General features: G+C 38.5%; 1 protein-coding gene across 1 annotated transcript in view; it reads left to right on the top strand.

Moving 5' to 3' along the window:
* lrp1bb (low density lipoprotein receptor-related protein 1Bb) overlaps positions 1 to 22,064 on the top strand; it is a 488,452-nt gene that overhangs the window by 312,894 nt on the left and 153,494 nt on the right. The window contains exons 44-50 of the mRNA XM_063005338.1: positions 7,333 to 7,525; positions 11,133 to 11,258; positions 13,326 to 13,454; positions 13,659 to 13,778; positions 13,859 to 13,972; positions 17,206 to 17,355; positions 17,963 to 18,085. Coding sequence (XP_062861408.1) covers positions 7,333 to 7,525; positions 11,133 to 11,258; positions 13,326 to 13,454; positions 13,659 to 13,778; positions 13,859 to 13,972; positions 17,206 to 17,355; positions 17,963 to 18,085 — 955 coding nt within the window. The remainder of the gene's footprint in view (positions 1 to 7,332; positions 7,526 to 11,132; positions 11,259 to 13,325; positions 13,455 to 13,658; positions 13,779 to 13,858; positions 13,973 to 17,205; positions 17,356 to 17,962; positions 18,086 to 22,064) is intronic.

Below are 22,064 nucleotides of genomic sequence, written 5' to 3'. Positions count from 1 at the left end.
CTTCTGTGTTGTAAACTTTTCCTTTCAGTCTGGCAGATACCCTTCTATAACAAATTACTCCTGCCAGTCTACGCCACCCACTCCACCCTGCCTGCACTCTCTTCTTCACCTCTCTACCACACTCTCCATTACTTTGTACACTCAAGTACATTCTCGAGTACATTCTTGATGCATTCTTTATGCTCCTAGCCTTCCTTTCTTTCCACTTGGTCTCTTGTACACATAGTATGTCAACCTTCCTCCTCTCTATTATACACCGATCACCCATAAAATTAAAACCACCTCCTTGTTTCTACACTCACTGTCCATTTTATCAGCTCCACTTTGTAGTTCTGCAATTACTGACTGTAGTCCATCTGCTTCTCTACATGCTTTGTTAGCCCCCTTTCATGCTGTTCTTCGATGGTCAGGACCCCCACAGGACCACCACAGAGCAGGTATTATTTGGATCATTCTCAGCACTGCAGTGACACTGACATGGTGGTGGTGTGTTAGTGTGTGTTGTGCTGGTATGAGTGGATCAGAGAGTTTTTAAACACCTCACTGTCACTGCTGGACTGAGAATAGTCCACCAACCAAAAACATCCAGCCAACAGCGCTCCATGGGCAGCGTCCTGTGACCACTGATGAAGGTCTAGAAGATGACCATCTCAAACAGCAGCAATAGATGAGCGATCGTCTCTGACTTTACGTCTACAAGGTGGACCAACTAGGTAGGAGTGTCTAATAGAGTGGACAGTGAGTGGACACGGTATTTAAAAACTCCAGCAGCACTGCTGTGTCTGATCCACTCATACCAGGACAACACACACTAACACACCACCACCATGTCAGTGTCACTGCAGGGCTGAGAATGATCCACCACCTAAATAATACCTACTCTGTGGTGGTTCTGTGGGGGTCCTGACCATCAAAGAATGGGGTGAAAGCAGGCTAAAAAAGTATGTAGAAAAACAGATGGACTACAGTCAGTAATTGTAGAACTACAAAGTGCTCCTATATGGTAAGTGGACCAACAGTACAGTACTAGTGGCCATTGTTAACCCAGACCTCGACCGATCTGATATTTGATTTGGGACAGTTTATACTCCAAATGCCTTTCCTGATGCAACTCTGCCTATTTACTCAGGCTTGGGGCCTGCACTTAGAGTGTACTGATACATACACCCCCAATCCCAATGGCTAGGTTAATAATAATAATAATCATGATAATAATAATAGTTCTCTGTGGGCCGCGTAGATAAATTAGCTGAAACATTTTTGCATGTGGATGTACACCCACACTCTATTAAATCTTACCATGGAGCTTTTTCTTGCTTCTTGTTAATAGCTGACACTGAATCACAGTAATGTGATAGAGGTCATAAAATCGAGATGATAGTGTCTTAATGACCATACAACAAACTACACAGTCATTCACATTTACTGATGTGCTGCTTCATAGACTGTGCTAAAGATCAGTTTAATAATGATTCATTATCCCTAAAATATACTTAAAATATTTCATTCTAAATGTAGTATATTCTATTGTTTAGCCTTTTGGCTGTTTATCAGTTATCTGAACAACAATTCCACTCTGTTTCAGTTTTTAATTTGTGCTTGACACGACCTGTTCTCAGCCCATCTCAATTAGTCACACATGAGCTAACTTGGCCAGTACAGACTACCTAAGTGTCTTCCACTTTGCCCTCCCTAAGGCACGATTCCAAAGCCTGCAACTGCTAATGAAGGCTTACTTTAAGACCACTACAGAACTAACCTGTCAGCCAACCAAGTAAAATGTGACAAATTAAGCACAACTTTATACACTACGCCACAGGATATGGACCCCCGTCATGGGCAGAGGCCAATGGGCGTTTACTCTTAGTATGAGAGCTGGTGAAATCACTTCAGCTCTCTCTTAATTTGATGTTATTTAAATAGATAGCTCATTAGATCATCTTCATTTATAGCAAAATGTATCAATAAAAACAATTTTATACAAGTTTATACTTGCTTACTTACTATGCCTTTCTTGACACAATCCTCCCATGTATCCTGGCTTGTGACCAGCACTAAGGGTGCACTGATATGTGTCCCTTAAGAGTTAGGTTCATGTAACACCATGCACCTTCTGTATTTGTGAGCCCAGCCCAGGATTTAAACCCCAGGAATTCAGGCACTGGTGTTATCTGAGGTGTGGCTCTTGTCATTATGCAACACAAGCTTACAAATATCAAATAGTAACAATAGTAATAAAATATTAAATATTAAAAATACATTTCTTTTTTCAGTGTTTTTAGCTGCTTTAGACTTCGACGTCTTGGACATTTTGTCTAATGCTAGTGTAATCGCAAATTAGGTAGGGTCTAATTAGGTAGTTATGAATTATTTTATCAAATAAATAAATAAATAAAAAACTATTTGCAGATTTTGCTTTATATAACTGCTATAAGCAAAAATATAAGTTCAAAGTATAAACAGTTTAGGTTGCCTTTTATTAACATCATGACTTATACTATTGTCTAATTGTAATTATATTTAGTTATAAATGAATAATTAGAAATTCCTGTATTTTAGATTTTAGCAGTTTGTGATTTATCAAGTATTGTCACATATCCAGCCTGTCTAGGCTCTTGGACTTTGTTAAAGTGTCACAAGCTCTTAGTCTCCAGCCAACGCCCCTTTTTTGATTGGTCCCCTACTAATCACCCAGAGACATATAAGGAGGCAGCTGTGGACCAGTCAGTGGGGACTATTTTGATTTGAATCTGACTTTGCTTTTGTCATGTCGGTTTGCTCCTTGCTCATGTTATTCTGATTTGATTAGCTTGGCCTTTGTCCTGTCTGTTTGCTTCTCGCTCTTGTTGTCTTAAATTTGAATTTGATTTGTCTGTTTGCCTTTGCTTTGTTTTGTTTGTCTAGTTTGTCTTAGTCTAGTTTTTGTTCAGCTTTGTTCATGTTTGTTTAGTGATTCTGTCTTGTACCATGTTGTTAGCTTAGCTTAGGGTTTAGGTTCATGTTTCATGTTTGGCATTTAGTTTAGCTTTAGCTATGTTCTGTGTGTTTAGATTTAGCATTTAGCTTTTTTGCTCTTTTGTTATTATTAAATCATTGTTTAACATCTTTACGTGTTTGTCTAGCCCCTCTTGTCTCGTCATAGCCCATTTCGTTACAAGTATAAAAGTCATTTGCTGTTTTGTTTTTTTCTTCAGCATGCCTTAAAGAGCTGTTACCAGACTGATACACAATTTGCACAATGGTTTTGATTATATTTATAATAAGACTCTGAGAAAGAAGCATGTTTACATGTTAAAATTTAAAACAGACAAACTAATTGTATTAACTTTTCAACCTTGTCTTCGGATGAAGCAATAGATTATGCTAGCCCACAACCCAGGGATTCATGGTTTGAATCCCCAGTGGTGCTATCGGCCACTCTACATACAGACATGACTGGTTATATCAGGAAGGGGTAAGGGTTTGGGGGCTTGTGGTGCATGAGGCCTGCTGTCCTTTTCTTAACCTACAGTTTAGTTAGAGGCTAGAGTACTGTAATAAAGGAGTTTTATTTTATTGTATTTAAGCGTTTTTGTGTAGCATTTATTATATTTTCACAATATTTACAGTCAACATAACTTCGCAGACACAGATTATTGGATTTAAGTAAATCTGTACTACTTATTTAATATTTTAAAAAATAATGGGCTGTATTTTTTGCATATTGTCAATATATTAGTGCTCAATATTAATTAATACTAATACATTATCTGATATCCTCTTAGTACCCTAGCTAACTCCTAAAGTATAGAAAAGCATCTATGTAAACTGATTCTGTATCAGACCAAGACTCAGCAGCAGATTGTAGTCTTACTGCTAGTAGCATGAGCAGGTCCTGACACAATCTTCCTATTTATCCTGGCTTGTGACCAGAACTAAAGGTGCACTGATATGTGCCCCTCAATAGTTAGGTTCACGTAACGCCATGCACCTTCTGTATTTGTGAGCCCAGCCCAGGATTCAAACCCCAGGAATTCAGGCACTGCTGTTATCTGAGGCGTGGCTCTTGTGAAGTTCAAAGTATAAACAGTTTAGGTTGCCTTTTATTAACTGCTTGACTTATACTGTTGTCTAATTATAATTATATTGAACTATAAATAAATAATTATAAATTTCTATGTTTTAGATTTGAGCAGTTTGTGATTTATCAAGTGTTTTTGTGTAGCATTTATTATATTTTCACAATATTTAGTCAACATAACTTAACAGACACATTATTGGATTTAAGTAAATTTGTACTGCTTATTTAATATTTTAGAATATAACTTTTTGCATATTTTTAATATGACTTTAATATTAGAGCTCAATATTAATGAATACTAATACATTATCTAATGCTGATATCCTCTTAGTAACCTAGCTAACTCTTACAGTATAGAAAATCATCTATGTAATCAGATTCTGTATCAGACCAAGACTCAGCAGATTGTAGCATTACTACTAGTAGCATGAGCAGGTTGTTTTCAAATTCACGTCTGTGCAGCGTTGCTAACTAAAGAGTGTATTTGACAACTCTGATTTTACATAAACAGAGATAATTGGTGTTGGAGTAGAAAGCTTGTACCGCAAATTTAATTTCTAGCCAATATGCTCCATCAAAAACCATCTGGCACAGTCCCCATCTTCCCTCCTCTGATCGCCAGTTGTTTGCTCAAGCTGGGCTCTCTTAATCAACACCTGTCCTATTAATCCTGCTGTGGTGGTGGGGCTAATGTGATCATGCCTACAAGCGTGTTGCTGTTAATGGTTGAGGCTCCAGAGGCTCCTCTCGTCGCTGGCCCGGAATGTCCCACAAGGAGCCGTGTGATGTATATCTGTGTCCGCCGCCATGACACTTGCATTAACACTCACTGGATCTGGGCTAAACTGGTTGTTGGGGGATTATGCACAGGATGTGTCCTTTACCCACACATTAGTTTTCAAATCTTCAGACACTCTTTTGCCTACATAAATTGACTTCTTTCTCTGTTGTGTTTATGTTTAAAAGTATGTGGATGTGGAAATATTTTAGTTTTCTCCTTATTCATTTAGAATAGAAGAACGCCTTTACTTGTCCTACATACACTGATCAGGCATACCATTATGACCACCTTCCTAATATTGTGTTGGTCCCCCTTTTGCTGCCAAAACAGCCCTGCAACTGTGATGCACTGTGTAATCTGAAACCTTTCTATCAGAACCAGCATTAACTTCTTCAGCAGTTTGAGCTACAGTAGCTCGTCTGTTGGATCGGACCACACGGGCCAGCCTTCGCTCCCCGCGTGCATTAATGAGCCTTGGCTGCCCATGACCCTGTCGCCGGTTTACCACTGTTCCTTCCTTGGACCACTTTTGAGTTGACTAGAGCTGCAGTTTTGGAGATGCTCTGACCCAGTCGTCTAGCTATCACAATTTGGCCCTTGTCAAACTCAAATCCTTACGCCTGTTCATTTTTTCCTGCTTCTAACACATCAACTTTGAAGATAAAATGTTCACTTCCTGCCTAATATATCCCACCCACTAAAAGGTGCCGTGATGAAGAGATAATCTGTTGTAATCACTTCATTTGTCAGAGGTCATAATGTTATGCCTGGTCGGTGTACATATAAAGATGTACAGAACAACGAAATTCTTTCTTCACATATCCCAGCTCGTTTGGAAGCTGGGTTTAGAGCGCAGTGTCAGCCATTGTACGGTGCCCCTGGAGCAAAGAGGGTTAAGGGCCTTGCTCAAGGCCCCAATAGTGACTGCATGGCAGAGCTGGGATTCAAACTCTCAACCTGTCAATTAATAGTCCAAAGCTCTACCAACTGGGCTACCACTGTCCCGTACTCATTTTACCAGGTGGTGGAAGTATGGTGGCACTAAAAACACTGGGACCAAAGGACTAAACAATCAAAAGGGCAAGAATTGTATCTCGACCAAACCCCCATGTGAACATGAGGAAAATATGCAGGGGGGAAACTTCTCACAGGCAGTGAGTAAAAGTGTTCATTAAACCCAGTTTCCCAGAAACCATGCTGCTGTGTGGTGTTCATGCTGAGAAGAGACACAATATAATCTGTGCCAATAAATAGAATTTGGAATAAATGGCACTTAATTGGGCAGAAGGTTGGCAGAGCAGGTAGTGTTGGTGACACACAGTTCCAGGCTTCCATCCAGAGATCAGGTTAATGTCTGTTTGTAGTTTGGCGTGTTTTCCCTTATGTCTGGGTGGGTTTCCCAGGTAATCCACTTTTCTCATACACTGATCAGGCATAACATTATTCTAGCTTTTCAATGGGCGCAAAGCACACAGTAACACCCTGGACGGGGCGCCAGTCCATCGCAGGGCAGACACACACACACACACACGTATTTACCTATAGTGCAATTCAGTGTCTCCAATTAACCTGACTGCATGTTTTTGAAATGTGGGAGGAAACCGGAGCTCCCGGAGGCAACCCACGCAGACACTGGGAGAACATGCAAACTCTGCAAAGAAAGGACACGGACCGCCCCGTCTGGGGATCAAAGTGAACTTTATTGTCATTAAGAGATTGCGTTCCTCAAGCTCCAATGTGCAGAATATGAAAAAAGAGCATACACAAGACAAAATATACATTAAGTTTAAAAAAAAGATATACATTAAGTAAAAAAAATAAAATGAAAAAATGAATAAATAAATAAAAAAAATATATAGATTTCACAGACATTATAGACAGACATAAAATACACGTTAAGTAAAGTAAAAAATATAAACACACTAAGTAAGAAATATTGCACATAATTTGCAGTGGTGAGTTACCAGTCTAATAAATAAATAAAATGCCTAATGTTAAACACTTAAGTTATTGCACAGAATATAATAGAAGAGTAGCAGCATGATGTAGGTATTTAAATCTTAATAAATAAATGTGTTTAGAAAGTCCGTAAGTGTGAGCAGGTATGTTGTGTGTTAGATGTTAAGTATAAATATATACATATATTGTATAAAAAATATAGAATTAATATAGTATTTAGTATAAAAATATGCATGCACCCGCTTAAGTGTATTTCCCAATTGTACCCAGTACTAGGAGGGGTTAAAACTCTCACCAAAAAAAAAGTCCTTACTGTCTAATCTGAACTACCCATCTACAGAAGTATGAACTAATTAAAGTGTACTTGTTTGTGAAGTTTGTAAAGCCATGTAATGGATTGACACCGCCTCCAAGCTGCACTTCCACATTGTTTTTAGTTTTTTTAGGACTTTCTAAGACTCTGGATTCCATGCAGTCCTGACCAGGATGAAGTTCTTACTAAAGATGAATCTCTTTTAACGTTCTGTTACAGGTTATTGTAAGGTCAGGACCAGGGACATTCTTTGGCTTGGCTATTCATGGAAACTACATATTTTGGTCTGACTGGACACAGCGTGCTATAGTCCGAACCAACAAGTTTACAGGAGGGGAAACCAAAGTGCTGCGAGCGGACATCCCTCATCAGCCTATGGGAATTATTGCAGTGGCCAGGGACACCAATAACTGTGAGTATTTATACAAGCTAAGATCTTGTGTACATTGTACGCAATATAAACCCAAAGACTTAGCCTTTTGTGGATACTGCTGTTGTTCCAAATCATGATTACAATCACCTGCTGACATAGGGCTGGGCGGTATATCGCAAATATCGATATATTTGATATTACTTTTTACACGATGTTGAAAATGACCATATTGTAATCGAATCAGGGGGCTGTGCTCTTATATATGGTAAAGATCCAGCAACTCCATGAATCAGTTCATTTGGTTCAGAGATTCATTTTTGGTTTAGGCATTGAAAAACAGCTGTATAAACCAATCAGAGCTTTCGAATTCAGATTTTGGGCGGAATTCATTATTGGTTGTAGTATAAGTAAACAAATGACCAGTTTCAGCTTTTTACCGGGAAAGCCGAGAGAATATATTATTTTAAACGGTTTTCATTAGTTATGTGGTTAAACACAGTTGGAAATGGATTTATATATTTTGGAAATATTGTGCAAACATACAAGATGGACTCCAAGAAGGAAAATAAAGTGGATTATATTCCTAATGGAAAAACACACGGATATAGATTTGGTCTCAGTTTAAAGAAGAGAAGCTCAGGTAAGCAGCGGTCATGATTTTATGCAGCTGGTTTGTTTGATATAAATATTGTCAATATTAATACAAATACAGCCTTGTAATAATACAAAATATAAACACTGTAATTAGTTAGAACTACAATGTTTTGTGTTTTTAAGATAACTTATAAACAAAATAAGCTAAAATATGGGCAGTGGCCTGCCTTTGTACATTATATTGTATCATATTGTATATTTCCACTTCTTAAAAGCATGTCGAGATATGAGTTTTTTAGTCATATCGCCCAGCCTTATGTTGACATCACCTGTTTAAAATCACATCGTTATTTAGGTTTCTTTTTTTAGTTGACTTTCCACTGTACCAACTTGTGTGGCAGGCCTGAAATGCAGGAATGGATGTATATAAACAAATTATTTATTTTTCTATACTATTCCAACTTTTTTTTTCTAACTTGCGGTTGTAGTTTGAAATTATGTAAAGAAATGTTGGTAGATTTATATACTTTGGGTCCTGTTTTACTGGTCTACTTTATATAAAACTGAAAACATGCTGAGTCTCTCATTGCCTATAACATTCTGCTTACATCTTAATGATTTCCTTAAAGCATATAGCCCAGATGGAGCACTTCTGCTGGCTAAATGAGGCTTTCTGTTAAACCCTTGTCATTTTGTAGCTCTGCCAATAAAAATGTGCTTTCCATATATCTTCCATAAAGATATAAAGAAAGCTCAAGTAAGTAAAGTAAAGCTCAACGTAAGTGATGTTGTGGTTTTTGACATAATCAGGGATGTAGGAACTGGGGTGAAACCAGGACTTGTGTGCATACACAGATCAGGCATAACATTATGACCACCTTCTTAATATTGTGTTGGTCCCCCTTTTGCTCCCCCATACGCAACAAACCGTGATGCACTGTGTATTCTGACACCTTTCTATCAGAACCAGCATTAACTTCTTTTTGAGCAATTTGAGCTACAGTAGCTCGTCTGTTGGAGTGGACCATATGGGCCAGCCTTTGCTCCCCACGTGCATCAATGAGCCTTGGCCACCCATGACCCTGTCGCCGGTTTACCACTGTTTCTTCCTTGGACCACTTTTGATAGATACTGACCACCACAGACCGGGAACACCATCGTCTAGCCATCACAATTTGGCCCTTGTCAAATTTGCTCAAATCCTTACGCTCGCTCATTTTTCCTGCTTCTAACACATCAACTTTGAGGATAAAATGTTCACTTTCTGTCTAATATATCCCACCCACTAACAGGTGCCGTGATGTAGAGATAATTAGTGTTATTCACTTCACCTGTCAGGAGTCATAATGTTATGCCTTGTTGCTGTATGTAACAATGTAACAATGCATTAAATTAAAATCCTGTCCACTAAACATCATATTATTTACAGTTAAAAAAAGTAAAATGCCTGATAAATGAGCATGAAGTGTTTGATAATTTAGGAAGTGTTTTTTTAGGTTGATTCGTATCAGCCAGGCATCTGCTGCTTGTAGCTCTTTAAATCTGTAAGAAGGGATGTATGATGCTAAATGATAAATTGTTGGGGGCTTAATTTGCTGGGAGGAAACCTTAAGTGAGAGATGTAATTAATAAAAAAGTAGCCTTGAGTCGCAAAAGGTTGCTGCTGAAGTGTCGCAAATGTGAAAAGTAGGACGTTGGGAAATGGGTTTAAGAGGCTCCCGGCGGCTTGTGTTCATCAGCCTGCTGTGAGGGATTTTCGCTTCTCATTTATTTCATCATAGCAAATGATTGCAGCTGACTGCCATCGACCGTTTCTGCCGGGGGAAAAGTAACAGTCATTGATGCTGGCGAGACAAGGCCATTAATAGACACATTATTGATGCGCTGCTGTTTTTAAAAACAACATGTGTATCTTGATTTAAACAATGATCATTTTTCATCCGAATCGTCACAGATTTTTTTTTTTCTTTTTTTTTTTTTTTTTTTTGATAAGAGGGATGAGTGGCCAATGTGATATTAAGACCCCATTTTATAATCATAGACTCATTGTGCAGTGAATTATTGATGACGCAATTATAGATGTGGGGTTTCTTTGTCCACAGAGGCTTAGCTGGCATAAGTCGTTACTGTCTTAGTGTTTTTGTGCTATATATACACTGTGTTGTGCAAAAGTCCTAGGCCACCACTAGCTTTGTTAGTTTAAATGACTATCTATATTTATCCTTTGGTTTGTTGATTAAGATACAGACAGAAAATACAGGAAATATACACTGATCAGCCATAACAATAAAACCATCTTTATTACCTACCATATAGAAGCACTTTGTAGTTCTACAATTACTGACTGTAGTCCATCTATTTCTCTACATAATTTTTTTTTACATACATACATACAGGACCACCACAGAGTAGGTATTATTTGGGTGGTGGATCATTCTCAGCATCGCAGTGACACTGAGTGGATCAGACACAGCAGTGCTGCTGGAGTTTTTAAATACCGTGTCCACTCACTGTCCACTCCTACCTAGTTGGTCCACCCTGTAGATGTAAAGTCAGAGACGATCGCTCATCTTTTGCTGCTGTGTGGCACTGTTGGCTGGATATATTTTTGGTTGGTGGACTATTCTCAGTCCAGCAATGAAAGTGAGGTGTAAACTCCAGAAGCACTGCTGTGTCTGATCCACTCATACCAGCACAACACAAACTAACACACCACCACCATGGCAGTGTCACTGCAGTGCTGAGAATGACCCACCACCCAAATAATACCTACTCTGTAGTGGTCCTGGGAGAGTCCTGACCATTGAAGAACAGGGGGCTAACAAAGCATGCAGAGGAACAGATGGACTACAGTCAGTAATTGTAGAAATACAAAGTGTTCCTATGTGGTAAGTGGAGCTGATAAAATGGACAGTGAGTGTAGAAACAAAAAGATGGTTTTAATGTTCTGGCTGATCAGCATATACAAAATAATAGTCACAAATAATGTGTGTTTTGGCCAAACAGTTTGTGCGTGTGTGTGTTTAATGCACATCTGTGTGTATTTCTACAGGTGAATTGTCCCCATGCAGAGTGTTGAATGGCGGTTGTGGTGATCTGTGCCTCTTGACCCCTGACGGCACAGTCAACTGCAGCTGCAGAGGAGAACGAGTGCTGCTAGATGACAACAGATGTGTGTGTAAGTCTCTTGGATTTTGTTCTCTCTAGAACAAGAAAGGCTCAAGCTGAATACTTTCTGGTGGTGGTGTATTTAAGCTAATGTACATGTTAAACCATGTGTTCTGTGGTTCAGCAATCTATCATGCCAGCTTGTCACCACTTAGTATTCTGACACACAATAGTTTATGCATGTTGTAAATAGTTTACATAACAATATGCAATTTCCAGTGCATGACTGCAGTGCATGTTTTTTTGTGTCACTCAGTGATTAGTAATTAACTGTTTTTTTCTTTTTGTTTTTTTCATAATTAAAACTCTGATATTATTTTAATATGTTTAAACAGTTGTAAATAGCAGCAAAAAATACCAGTTTAATAAAAAACTGCAATGCTTTTTGAGAGCATTTTAGAAAACCCTCACTATCCAGGCCTGCATGTTTTCAGTTTAAATTATGTTGCCAATAATGGTAATGGCTTATGGTGCTGCATTTTAAGATTATTAAAAGATTCATGAAAAGAAGAAGAATAATGGTCATCTTTTGGATTTTTCTTTATTATTATTTTGCTGCTACTACTACTACTACTACTACTACTAATAATAATAATAATAATAATAATAATAATAATATAATAATAATAATTATATAATAATAATAATAATAATAATAATAATATTAATAATAATGATGGTCATCTTTTGGAAGATTTTCTTTATTATTATTTGAACACTACTGCTACTACTACTAATAATAATAATAGTAATAATAATAATAATTATTATTATTATTATTATTTATTATTATTATAATTAATATTATTATTATTATTATTATTTAATTATTATTGTTATTATTATTACTTATTTTTTCAAAGTTATTATTATTATTATTATTATTATTACTATTACATGTTATTATTATTATTATTATTATTATTATTATTATATTTGTTATTATCATTATTATTATTACTTTTTTTTGTTGTTTTAAAATGAAACACCCCTGACTAGTTAATTCACACTGCAGCAGCTAGTGGACATAGTTGACATACATAGTTGGCATGACATGCAATAGGTGATGTTATTTTGGAAATGCTCACTTGTCTTACTATCTAAACAACATGCGGTTTTTTTTTTTCTGTGAGTGAAATTTCCACTTGTGGTTTCATGTTTTAATTGATTTGCTTTTGGTTTAACCAAATTTAATCAGCCTTTCCTGTAAAACACTTCATACTTCCCCCAAAAAGTAGTTTCCAGGTAGTTTTGGTCCCTATACCAATAACACTTTAGGTTAGGTGGTTTAATTAACTGCGCCACATACAGTGGTACCTTGAAACTCAACGTCAATTGGTTCTGGAAATGGCGTTGAGTTTAAAAGGCGTTTTAAGGTCTTTTTTTCCCCATAAGGATGTATGGGAAGCCTGTTAATGTGTTCCATGGTTTTGTGGAACTGCATATATTGTAGGCTAATGTAAAATAATGGGGTTGTTTTTGACAGTCGCACACATGTTGAGTTTAAGGGAAACGTTGAGTTTACAAATTTTGAGGGTACAAATTTCTCGACGAAGGGTGTTCAGTTTCAAAGATTTTGAGTTTAGGGGACATTGACTTACAAGATACCACTGTATATAGCTTTACTTTAAGCTGAAAAGGGCCAGCATTTGGTATGGTTTTAACTTGTTAGTTTAGGGTTTACCAAAAATTGACTGTGGACATGTTTATGCTGTTTATGCTGTTTTCTATCCAATAATGTATCAGTAGTTGGCAGCTTAAACCACCAACCAACTAATGTAGGTGTGAGCTGCTTTTAAAAAGGGTAGGCAGAATACAACTTACAGGCATGTAGCCTCCAGGTCAGTTAAGATATAGGTAATACAGCAGCATGCACATTTTCAGCAAGCTTGCTCATCCTGTGATATTTGTGTGTTATAATTTTGGGTCTTAAAGTGTGATGACCACCCCACCCTCCTTATTCCCCATAGAGGACAAACTGTATTCTTCTAAAGCCTGTTGCTTTTATCAGTTCATTTATGGCTTCTTGTTTTTGTTCCTTTGTCATAAAGAGTTAAATCATTTTCTGCTTCTGCAGCTGAGAACTCCACATGCAGCATCCACACCGAGTTTGAGTGCGGAAACAGCGAGTGCATCGATTACCAGCTGACCTGCGATGGGATTGCTCACTGCAAAGACAAGTCAGATGAGAAAATGCAATACTGTGGTAAGTAAGCGATTCTGGCTCCTTTCCCACATCATAAACAGAGTAAACACCATCCTCCAGTGCACTTAAAAAGGCAAGTCTAGGACCACCATTAAGAGCAAATAAAGGAGTGTGTGTGTGAGTGTGTGAAGGTCATGCTTTTATTGTGTATGCTTGCCGTGATGTGATAGAATCCCTTTTTGCTATCGCTTATTATATTGCTAGACAACAGGAGCTGCAGAAGGGGGTACAGACCTTGCTACAACAGACGCTGTGTAGCCAATAATCACTTTTGTGATGGAATTGATGACTGTGGTGACAACTCAGATGAAGCGTATTGTAATAGTGAGTAATTTGTACACCTTATCTTAAAAAAGGAGTACAAAAAGAGTCCTCTGTATATAATAAAAAATTTTCTCTTGCAGATGTCACATGTGCTGCCTCTGAGTCAGCCTGCCAAGATGGAACTTGCATACCAATGTCGTCATGGTGCAACCAAGTCATCGACTGTGCTGATGCCTCTGATGAAAAGAACTGCAGTAAGAAAAAATATTACACTGCAAGTTTACTTAAGCCTTAACACATTTGTAATCATAAGTATACATTTCAATTTTCAATACATTATATTAAAAGGCCAGTATAATCCTTTGCTGTTAACTATGCCAGTGTACCACATGAACAACGATTGGCCTGTTGTTCAGATATGGGTGGGATTAAGCCGGATAGGGTCTCTCTTTCATAACTAATGCAATTACGACCTCTGCTGGCTGATTGACGGTGCCTGCACAGAGATGAGAAAAGAGTGCTCTCAGGGTGTGTCTCTCCGTACACAGTGCTGAGCGGCACTGCATTTGTCAAAGTGTAGGTGATAAGATGCATACGGCATGCTGCCCACGTGTCGGAGGGGGCGTGGGTTAGCTTTGTTCTCCTCAATAATATAAAAAAAACTGTGCCAATGTTCACATGGTAAAGGGCCGAATGGTAACGCCGCTGTTAGAGCGGGTGCTGCACAGCAACATAGTGACCTGGGTTTAATCCTGACTTTTATCAAATGTATTGACTCATTATTTGATCCCCTTAGAGAATATAATAGCATTATAGTGGTCTCTTCCAAGATGACAGTATCTATAGGTGCTTGAGGGGTGCAGCTATTAGATTTGTATACTTAATATAACTAAATGGTTAGTAGTATGCTGTCTTGTGCATTATTTACTTAGTTATGTTGTGCTTAAGATGTGGCTGGGAGTCTAAAGTACAGAGATAGCAACATGCCTGTTATTAAGCTGTCTTAAAGCTGTTGTAGGCAGATAAGAAACAACAGTTAGCACAGAATGGAGGTTTCAAAGTCCAACACCCATTGTAATATGACTTGAGCAGTATAAAGGGAGAGCTATAGCATCTGTTCCTTATTCTTCAGCTATTCCACTTATGTAAGAACCCACAATCATGCCAATAAATTTTCCAATCCAGTCAACTGTAATCTTTGTTTTTTTAGTCAGGCTACATTGACATGATATGCAGCTTTTGTGCTGGCTGTGCCATAATTGTTCCCGGGCGGCACAGTGGCTAAGTGGGTTGCACTGTTGCTTCACAGCAAGAAGGTCCTGGGTTCGATCCCTAGGTGGGGCGGTCCGGGTCCTTTCTGTGTGGAGTTTGCATGTTCTCCGGGTTCTCCGGTTTCCTCCCACAGTCCAAAGAAATGCAAGTGAGGTGAATTGGAGACACTGAATTGTCCATGACTGTGTTCAATATAACCTTGTGAACTGATGAATCTTGTGTAATGAGTAACTACCGTCCCTGTCATGAATGTAGCCAAAGTGTAAAACATGCCGTTAAAATCCTAATAAAAAAACGAACCATAATTGTTTCCTGTAGAATGAAGCACAATCGCCACTGTGATTTCTGAGCAGCACACACAGCACAGATTTGCAGCTTTAACTCACGACTTTTACTGCTTGCCACTGCTCTCAAGCTTCAATCTAATTGAACTTTTGACCTTCTTTTAAACACCGCCAATGAGAGAATTGTTAATATGATGTAGTCTGAAGTAAAGCACAGACATGGTGTAGAGAAAGTAATTTTTACTATTTCACAAAATGTTGAACTGTTGTATTATTTATAACACTGTGAAAAAATAATAAAAATAGAAACAAATAAAATAAGGTATGGCGAAAAGTAAACTGTGAAACTGGGATTGCATTTCAAATAGCAACCCCGCATGTACTAATTATGGAATGGCTTGTTGTGACTTTGTATCTCTTTAATAAAATTCAATGCACCATTTAATTCAAGCAATAAAGTTTCATGAACCCATTTCTCTTTTTTATCTTCCCACGTCTCCATATTGCAACCATTGCCAAAGCGTTCTTGTGAAACTGTCAGTACTGACAGTCAGAATTGCATATTGTTTTCAGGATCACCGCTGAGTGGTACAGCCAGCAAAAAAGTGGTTTTGCCGCCTATCGTGTGAAAGGTGTAAATGATGTGGTAAGCGTCAATACAGTATGTTCCCAGCCTTACTGTGAACAGAGTGCCAAATACTCATCGTGCGAATGTATCTTTAATCACTCTAGCCAACGATCGCTGGTATCCAGGGTTTGAATTCCCAGTGGTGTTATCAGCCAGTCGGAAATCTAAATACAGAAATACACCGATTAGGCATAACATTATGACCACCTCCTTGTTTCTACACTCACTGTCCATTTTATCAGCTCCACTTACCATATCGAAACACTTTGTAGTTCTACAATTACTGACTGTAGTCCATCTGTTTCTCTCCATAACTTTTTAGCCTGCTTTCACCCTGTTCTTCAATGGTCAGGACCCCCACATGACCACCACAGAGCAGGTATTATTTGGGTGGTGACTTAATCTCAGCACTGCAGTGACACTGACATGGTGGTGGTGTGTTAGTGTGTGTTGTGCTGGTATGAGTGGATAAGACACAGCAGCGCTGATGGAGTTTTTAAACACCTCACTGTCACTGCTGGACTGAGAATAGTCCACCAACCAAAAATATTCAGCCAACAGCGCACCGTGGGCAGCGTCCTGTGACCACTGATGAAGGTCTAGAAGATGACCAACTCAAACAGCAGCAACAGATGGAGGTGGACCAACTAGATAGGAGTGTCTAATAGAGTGGACAGTGAGTGGATACAGTATTTAAAAACTCCAGCAGTGCTGCTGTGTCTGATCCACTCATCCCAGAACAACACACACTAACACACCACCACCATGTCAGCGCCACTGCAGTGCTGAGAATCATCCACCACCTAAATAATACCTACTCTGTGGTGGTCCTGTGTGGGTCCTGACCATTGAAGAACATAATAAAACAGGCTAAAAAGGTATGTAGAGAAACAGATGGACTGCAGTCAGTAATTTGGTAAGTGGAGCTAATAAAATGGACAGTGAGTGTAGAAACCAGAAGTGATTTTAATGTTATGGCTGATGGGTGTAATTTGCTATGTAATTACTATTACTGTTGTTATCAGATTCTTTCCAAATTGCAAATATTCATAATAGTAATTACACTAGTGGTAATTAGTCACCTTTTTTGGGACACAACCTTTTTCATATGTGACTATACGACTATATATAATGTATATATATATACATTTAAGCTACATGTGCACATAGTCTTATTGCAGGAATCTGTGACTAATAACATTTAAGAGCAATAACACCATGAATATTACATAAGTAAATATATGAGCCTAACTTGCATATAATATAACAGTTAAACTGATTGAAATGCTTTTTTCCCCCACAGGTTACACAGATTGCCAAGAGTACTACAAAATGGGAGTCGCTGAAAAGGGTTTCATTAGTTGCAACTCCACATCTATGTGTATTCATCCTTCCTGGGTGTGTGATGGAGCCAATGACTGTGGGGATTATGCAGATGAGATGAACTGTCAGGGTAATTCTCTTCTCTCTGTGCTTTGCAGCTTGAGTAAGTCAGGTTCTATTAAAACCAAATTAATTTTGTCAAAACACTGTTTATGAAGAGTGTAATGAAGCTGAGACAAGCCCCTGTCTTATTTCTTTATGCTTCAGTGACCATCAAAGGTGCTTAAAGAGGGAGAATAATGTTGGGTATTTGTCAGTGCTCAGAGGGCAGCAGGATTTCGAGTACTCCCCTAGTGTGGGTTTTCTTTACAATCACTTAAGCCTATGAATCCTGCGAGTTCAGAGTTTATAGTATGTCGTGACCCTGAGAGAAGCAATAACTGGCTTAATTTATCAGTGAGATATCCACTGAACCCTTATACAGAGAAGAAAAGCCCCAGTGATACAGCTCAACACGATTGTTCGGTTGTAAGCTGTTCATTTTCATTTATCCAGCTGCAAATGGAAAACAGCTGGTGTTTCATTAGATTTTTGCAACGAGGTGTGTATCAAGGGAGGGATAATGACCAGAACAACCAGTGAACATCCCATAAGGCAAGGCAAAGCAAAGCACCGGTTGTGGCTTACCTTTATATAGTCGATTCTACATTTTCCTCTCCGTGTTTTTCCTCCCTCAGTCTCTCATGGGCCCAGGTGTGAGGAGGGGCACTTCGCCTGTCCCAGTGGTAACTGTATCTCAAGTGTATGGCTCTGTGATGGTCAGAAGGACTGTGAGGATGGAGCAGATGAATTTCAGTGTGGTAAGCACAGCTTTTTCAAGTATCAGACATGCAATTTGATTTATCATTTGAAGATAGGGAGTGGATTAATTTATTAGGTGTAGATTTATAAATTTATACATGCTTCGATTGTATCAGATCTGCTAATACTGACGCCTAGTAAAGAATTCAGGTAGTTTAAGAAAGAACCTTTAGGTGAAAAGCTATGCACTCTGGCCCTGATGTATTTGGATGTACCAGTGCAAGACTGTATATGTAACCTAACATTACACGTTATGTGTAGTGATTAAGACATTGCAACAGAATTACAAGGTATAACTTTTCAAATGATCAAAGAAAGTGGAAAACATGTAAATGAGAGTCATAACAATAGTAGGTAATAATGGTCTTCTGGCATTCAGCTGTAGTAACTGCTTTGTCATTGTCGTATCTTTTATTTCAAAATTTCCCACACATTCTCTATTGTGGACATGCTGCCATGCCTTTCTAATGTGTGCTCCATTTGATTGGCTTTATCTTGTTAAAAATGCATGGACATCCCTGGAAAATATGCCATCCTAAATGCAGCATGTTGCTCTAAAATATCAATGTACTTTTCTGCATTAATGTTGCCATCGCAGATCCTGACATACAACTGACCACCATAACATACCCTGACTTTCGGACTTGTTGCTGATAACAGTCTTGATGGTCCATTTTGTCTTTGTCTGGAGCACATGGTGTCCATTTCTTTAAAAAAAAAAGTTACATTTTAATTTGTCTGACCACAATACACGTTTCTACTATCTGGTGGTCCATCTCAGATCCCTCCAAGCCTAAAGAAGATAAGATAAGATAAGATAATCCTTTATTAGTCCCACAGTGGGGAAATTCACATCGTTGCAGCAGCGAAGGGATAGTACAGCACTCAGTATAAAAAGATAGACAATAAGAAGAACAATGTATAATAATAATGTCAGGAAAAAACTCTGAAAAATATTTACAAATAATTGCACATAGGAAAAATATTGCACATTGTAATAATTTCACATGGGGAAACAGTTGCACATAGTTATGAATAATTTAAAGTGTGTGTGTGATCTGCCTGGAACAGTGCTGGTTATACAGTCTAAAAGCAGCAGGAAGGAAGGACCTGCGGTACCGCTCTTTCCCACATTTGGGAAAGAGCTTGATACTCCTTCTGTACATGGTTAATATATGGCTTCTTTTCTGCACAGTAAAGTTTTAAGTGGCATTTGTTAATGTAACTCTAGATTTTAGTGTTTGACTAAGGTTTGCTGAAGTAATCTCTTGCCCATGTGGTTATATCAGCTATTGTTGAGTGGCGGTTCTTGATGCAGTGGTGTCTGAGGGATCAAAGATCACTGGCGTTTAACTTAAGCTTGCGCCCTTGGCCTTTGCGCACTGAAATACCTCCCAATTCCTTGAATTGTGTAATTATATTATGCACTGTAGAGGGAGAAATATGCAAATCCCTTTCAATCTTTCTTTAAAGAACCTTGTTTCTCAACATTTTTAAAGGTTTTGTTTTCCCCCACACACTTTTGTTGACACACTGGAGATCCTCTGCCCATCTTTGCTCATCAAAGACTCAGCCTTTCATGGATGCTGCTTTTGTTTCAAATCATGATAATCACCTGTTGACATCACCTGTTTGAAATTACAATTATTATCAATTCTAGCACTAAATTGGCTTGTTCCAACTTTTATTGGACGTATATTAACATAGGAAATAAAGTTAACAACGTATCTTGGGTTCATACTGTCCTGCAAAGTATGTAGTAAAAGTCATGGTAAATGTAGGAAACAACTGTACTTTGTGAAACGTTCTTTACTGACACTGAAACACACTGAAAGAAGTCAATTTTCCTAACGTAATCAACTGTAGTGCTAAACTCCAGTATAAGCGCTTTGCTTAAGCATATTACAATGTTACCACTGATAATCCTGCTTTCGTCTACTATCAGTGACCCCTCTCCCTTTAGCTAACATTTATCTGACAGTATTCATCTTTCACATACTACATATAAAATAGTATAAAAAAAAGGACACCATCATTTGTCTTTAGTGTTTAATATGTAGCATGACGAGCATAATGTACAAACCCTTTGGTCACAGTACCACATCACAGACCACAGTTGGCACAGCTCCAGCTGTGTGTGGTTTGAGACACAGTTTTTTTATGCAGAAAGAAGCAGATCCACTGCTTACCTGTATACTAAATGTCTGTTTTTGTGTTTTATATTTCACATTTTACACTTGTGTTGTGTGCATGATGCATTTTGTTGATTTCTTAATAATGCATTGTTTTGCTAAACAAACTCTCCCTGCTTTCCTTCCTAATTCCTGCTAATCAATCTCCCATTGTGTTTCCTTTAGATTTGTCTTTTTTATGTACAATTTGCTCAGAGTTGGCAGTCACTTAAACTGTTCTCACATATCTTTTGCTAGATGTAAGCTATGATTTAAAATTTTTTTTTTTTTTTTGCATTTTCTCCCTTTTTCTCCCTTTTACCGCGTCCAATTGCCCGATTGCGTCATGCTTCCTCTCCACCAATGCTGATCCCTGCTCTGATTGAGGAGAACAAAGCTAACCCACGCCCCCCTCCGACACGTGGGCAGCATGCCGTATGCATCTTATCACCTGCACTTTGACGAGTGCAGTGCAGCTCAGCGTTGTGTACGGAGAGACACACCCTGAGAGCACTCTTTTCTCATCTCTGTGCAGGTGCCATCAATCAGCCAGCAGAGGTCGTAACTGCGCCAGGCATGGGAGAGAGACCCCATCCGGCTTAGTCCCACCCATATCTGAACAACAGGCCAATCGTTGTTCATGTGGTCGCTCAGCCTTAGCCGGCAGGCAGAGCTGAGATTCGACACGATGTATTCGAGATCCCAGCTCTGGTTCCAGCTCTGTATTTTTACCGCTGCGCCACCTGAGCGGCCAGCCTTGTCTATGATTTATTGTACATAATCCGATCCACAAAACAATAGCCTATGAATGATAAATGTCCTGCAGTGAGGGTATGGTAATTCCAAGATTTTGTAAGTTATGCAGTTTGCACTAGGCTTTACTTGGCCAGTATAACTAAATATTTAGCCACTTTTGTTTTTGTTATTTAATATACACACCCCATTTCCCAAAAAAAATGCAATAAAACAAGAATCTGTGATTTCCAATGCTTCCACTGACAAACGTAATTGTATTATGAAAATAAAAACAATTTAGAATTTGATACCTAAGTTAAGGGACAATGGTTTTCAAAAGAACTCCCAACTACTATATTTATCACAGTACCCTGACAGTGTCTAATGCAATGCTCTCTGATGGCTTAAAGGTCATGCACATTGAACAGTGGTTTGTTTGAGACTAACTGTGATTTCTCCAGATTTCCTGAATATTTTTATAACAACATGTACGGTGGATGAAGTAAGGACAAAATTATTTGCAGTTGTGCATAGAGAAATATTCTTTTTGACCTGATTGACAATTCCCCCAAGTGCTAAGCCACAACCCATGTATGCTTCAAAGACTGAGCTTTGAATGAATCCTTTATTTATACCCAATTATGATACCCACACCTGTTACCAACGTACCAATGTATAACCTGAATATTCTATCATTTTTTTTCTTTTTTTTTTTTTACTTTAATTTGACTTTGATTTTTGCCCGTCCAATTGCATCATGCTTCCTCTCCACCAATGATGATCCTCGCTCTGATTGAGGAGAACAAAGCTAACCCACGCCCCCTCTGACACGTGGGCAGCAGCCGTATGCATTTTGTCACCTACACTTTAACGAGTCAGTGCAGATCAGCACTGTGTACAGAGTGACACACCCTGATCAACACATCAATCAGCCAGCAGAGGTTGTAGTTGCATTAGTTATGAGAGAGTCCCTATCCGGATTAATATCCCACCCCTATCTGAACAACAGGCCAATCGTTGTGGCTGATCAGCCCAGCCATGTATTCGAGATCCCGGCTCTGGTGTTTCAGTG

The sequence above is a fragment of the Trichomycterus rosablanca genome, chromosome 12 (genome assembly GCF_030014385.1).
Source record: "Trichomycterus rosablanca isolate fTriRos1 chromosome 12, fTriRos1.hap1, whole genome shotgun sequence".
NCBI classification, from domain to species: Eukaryota; Metazoa; Chordata; class Actinopteri; order Siluriformes; family Trichomycteridae; genus Trichomycterus; species Trichomycterus rosablanca.
Note: the sequence above shows the minus strand (reverse complement) of the source record. Positions and strands in the feature narration are given on the sequence as shown.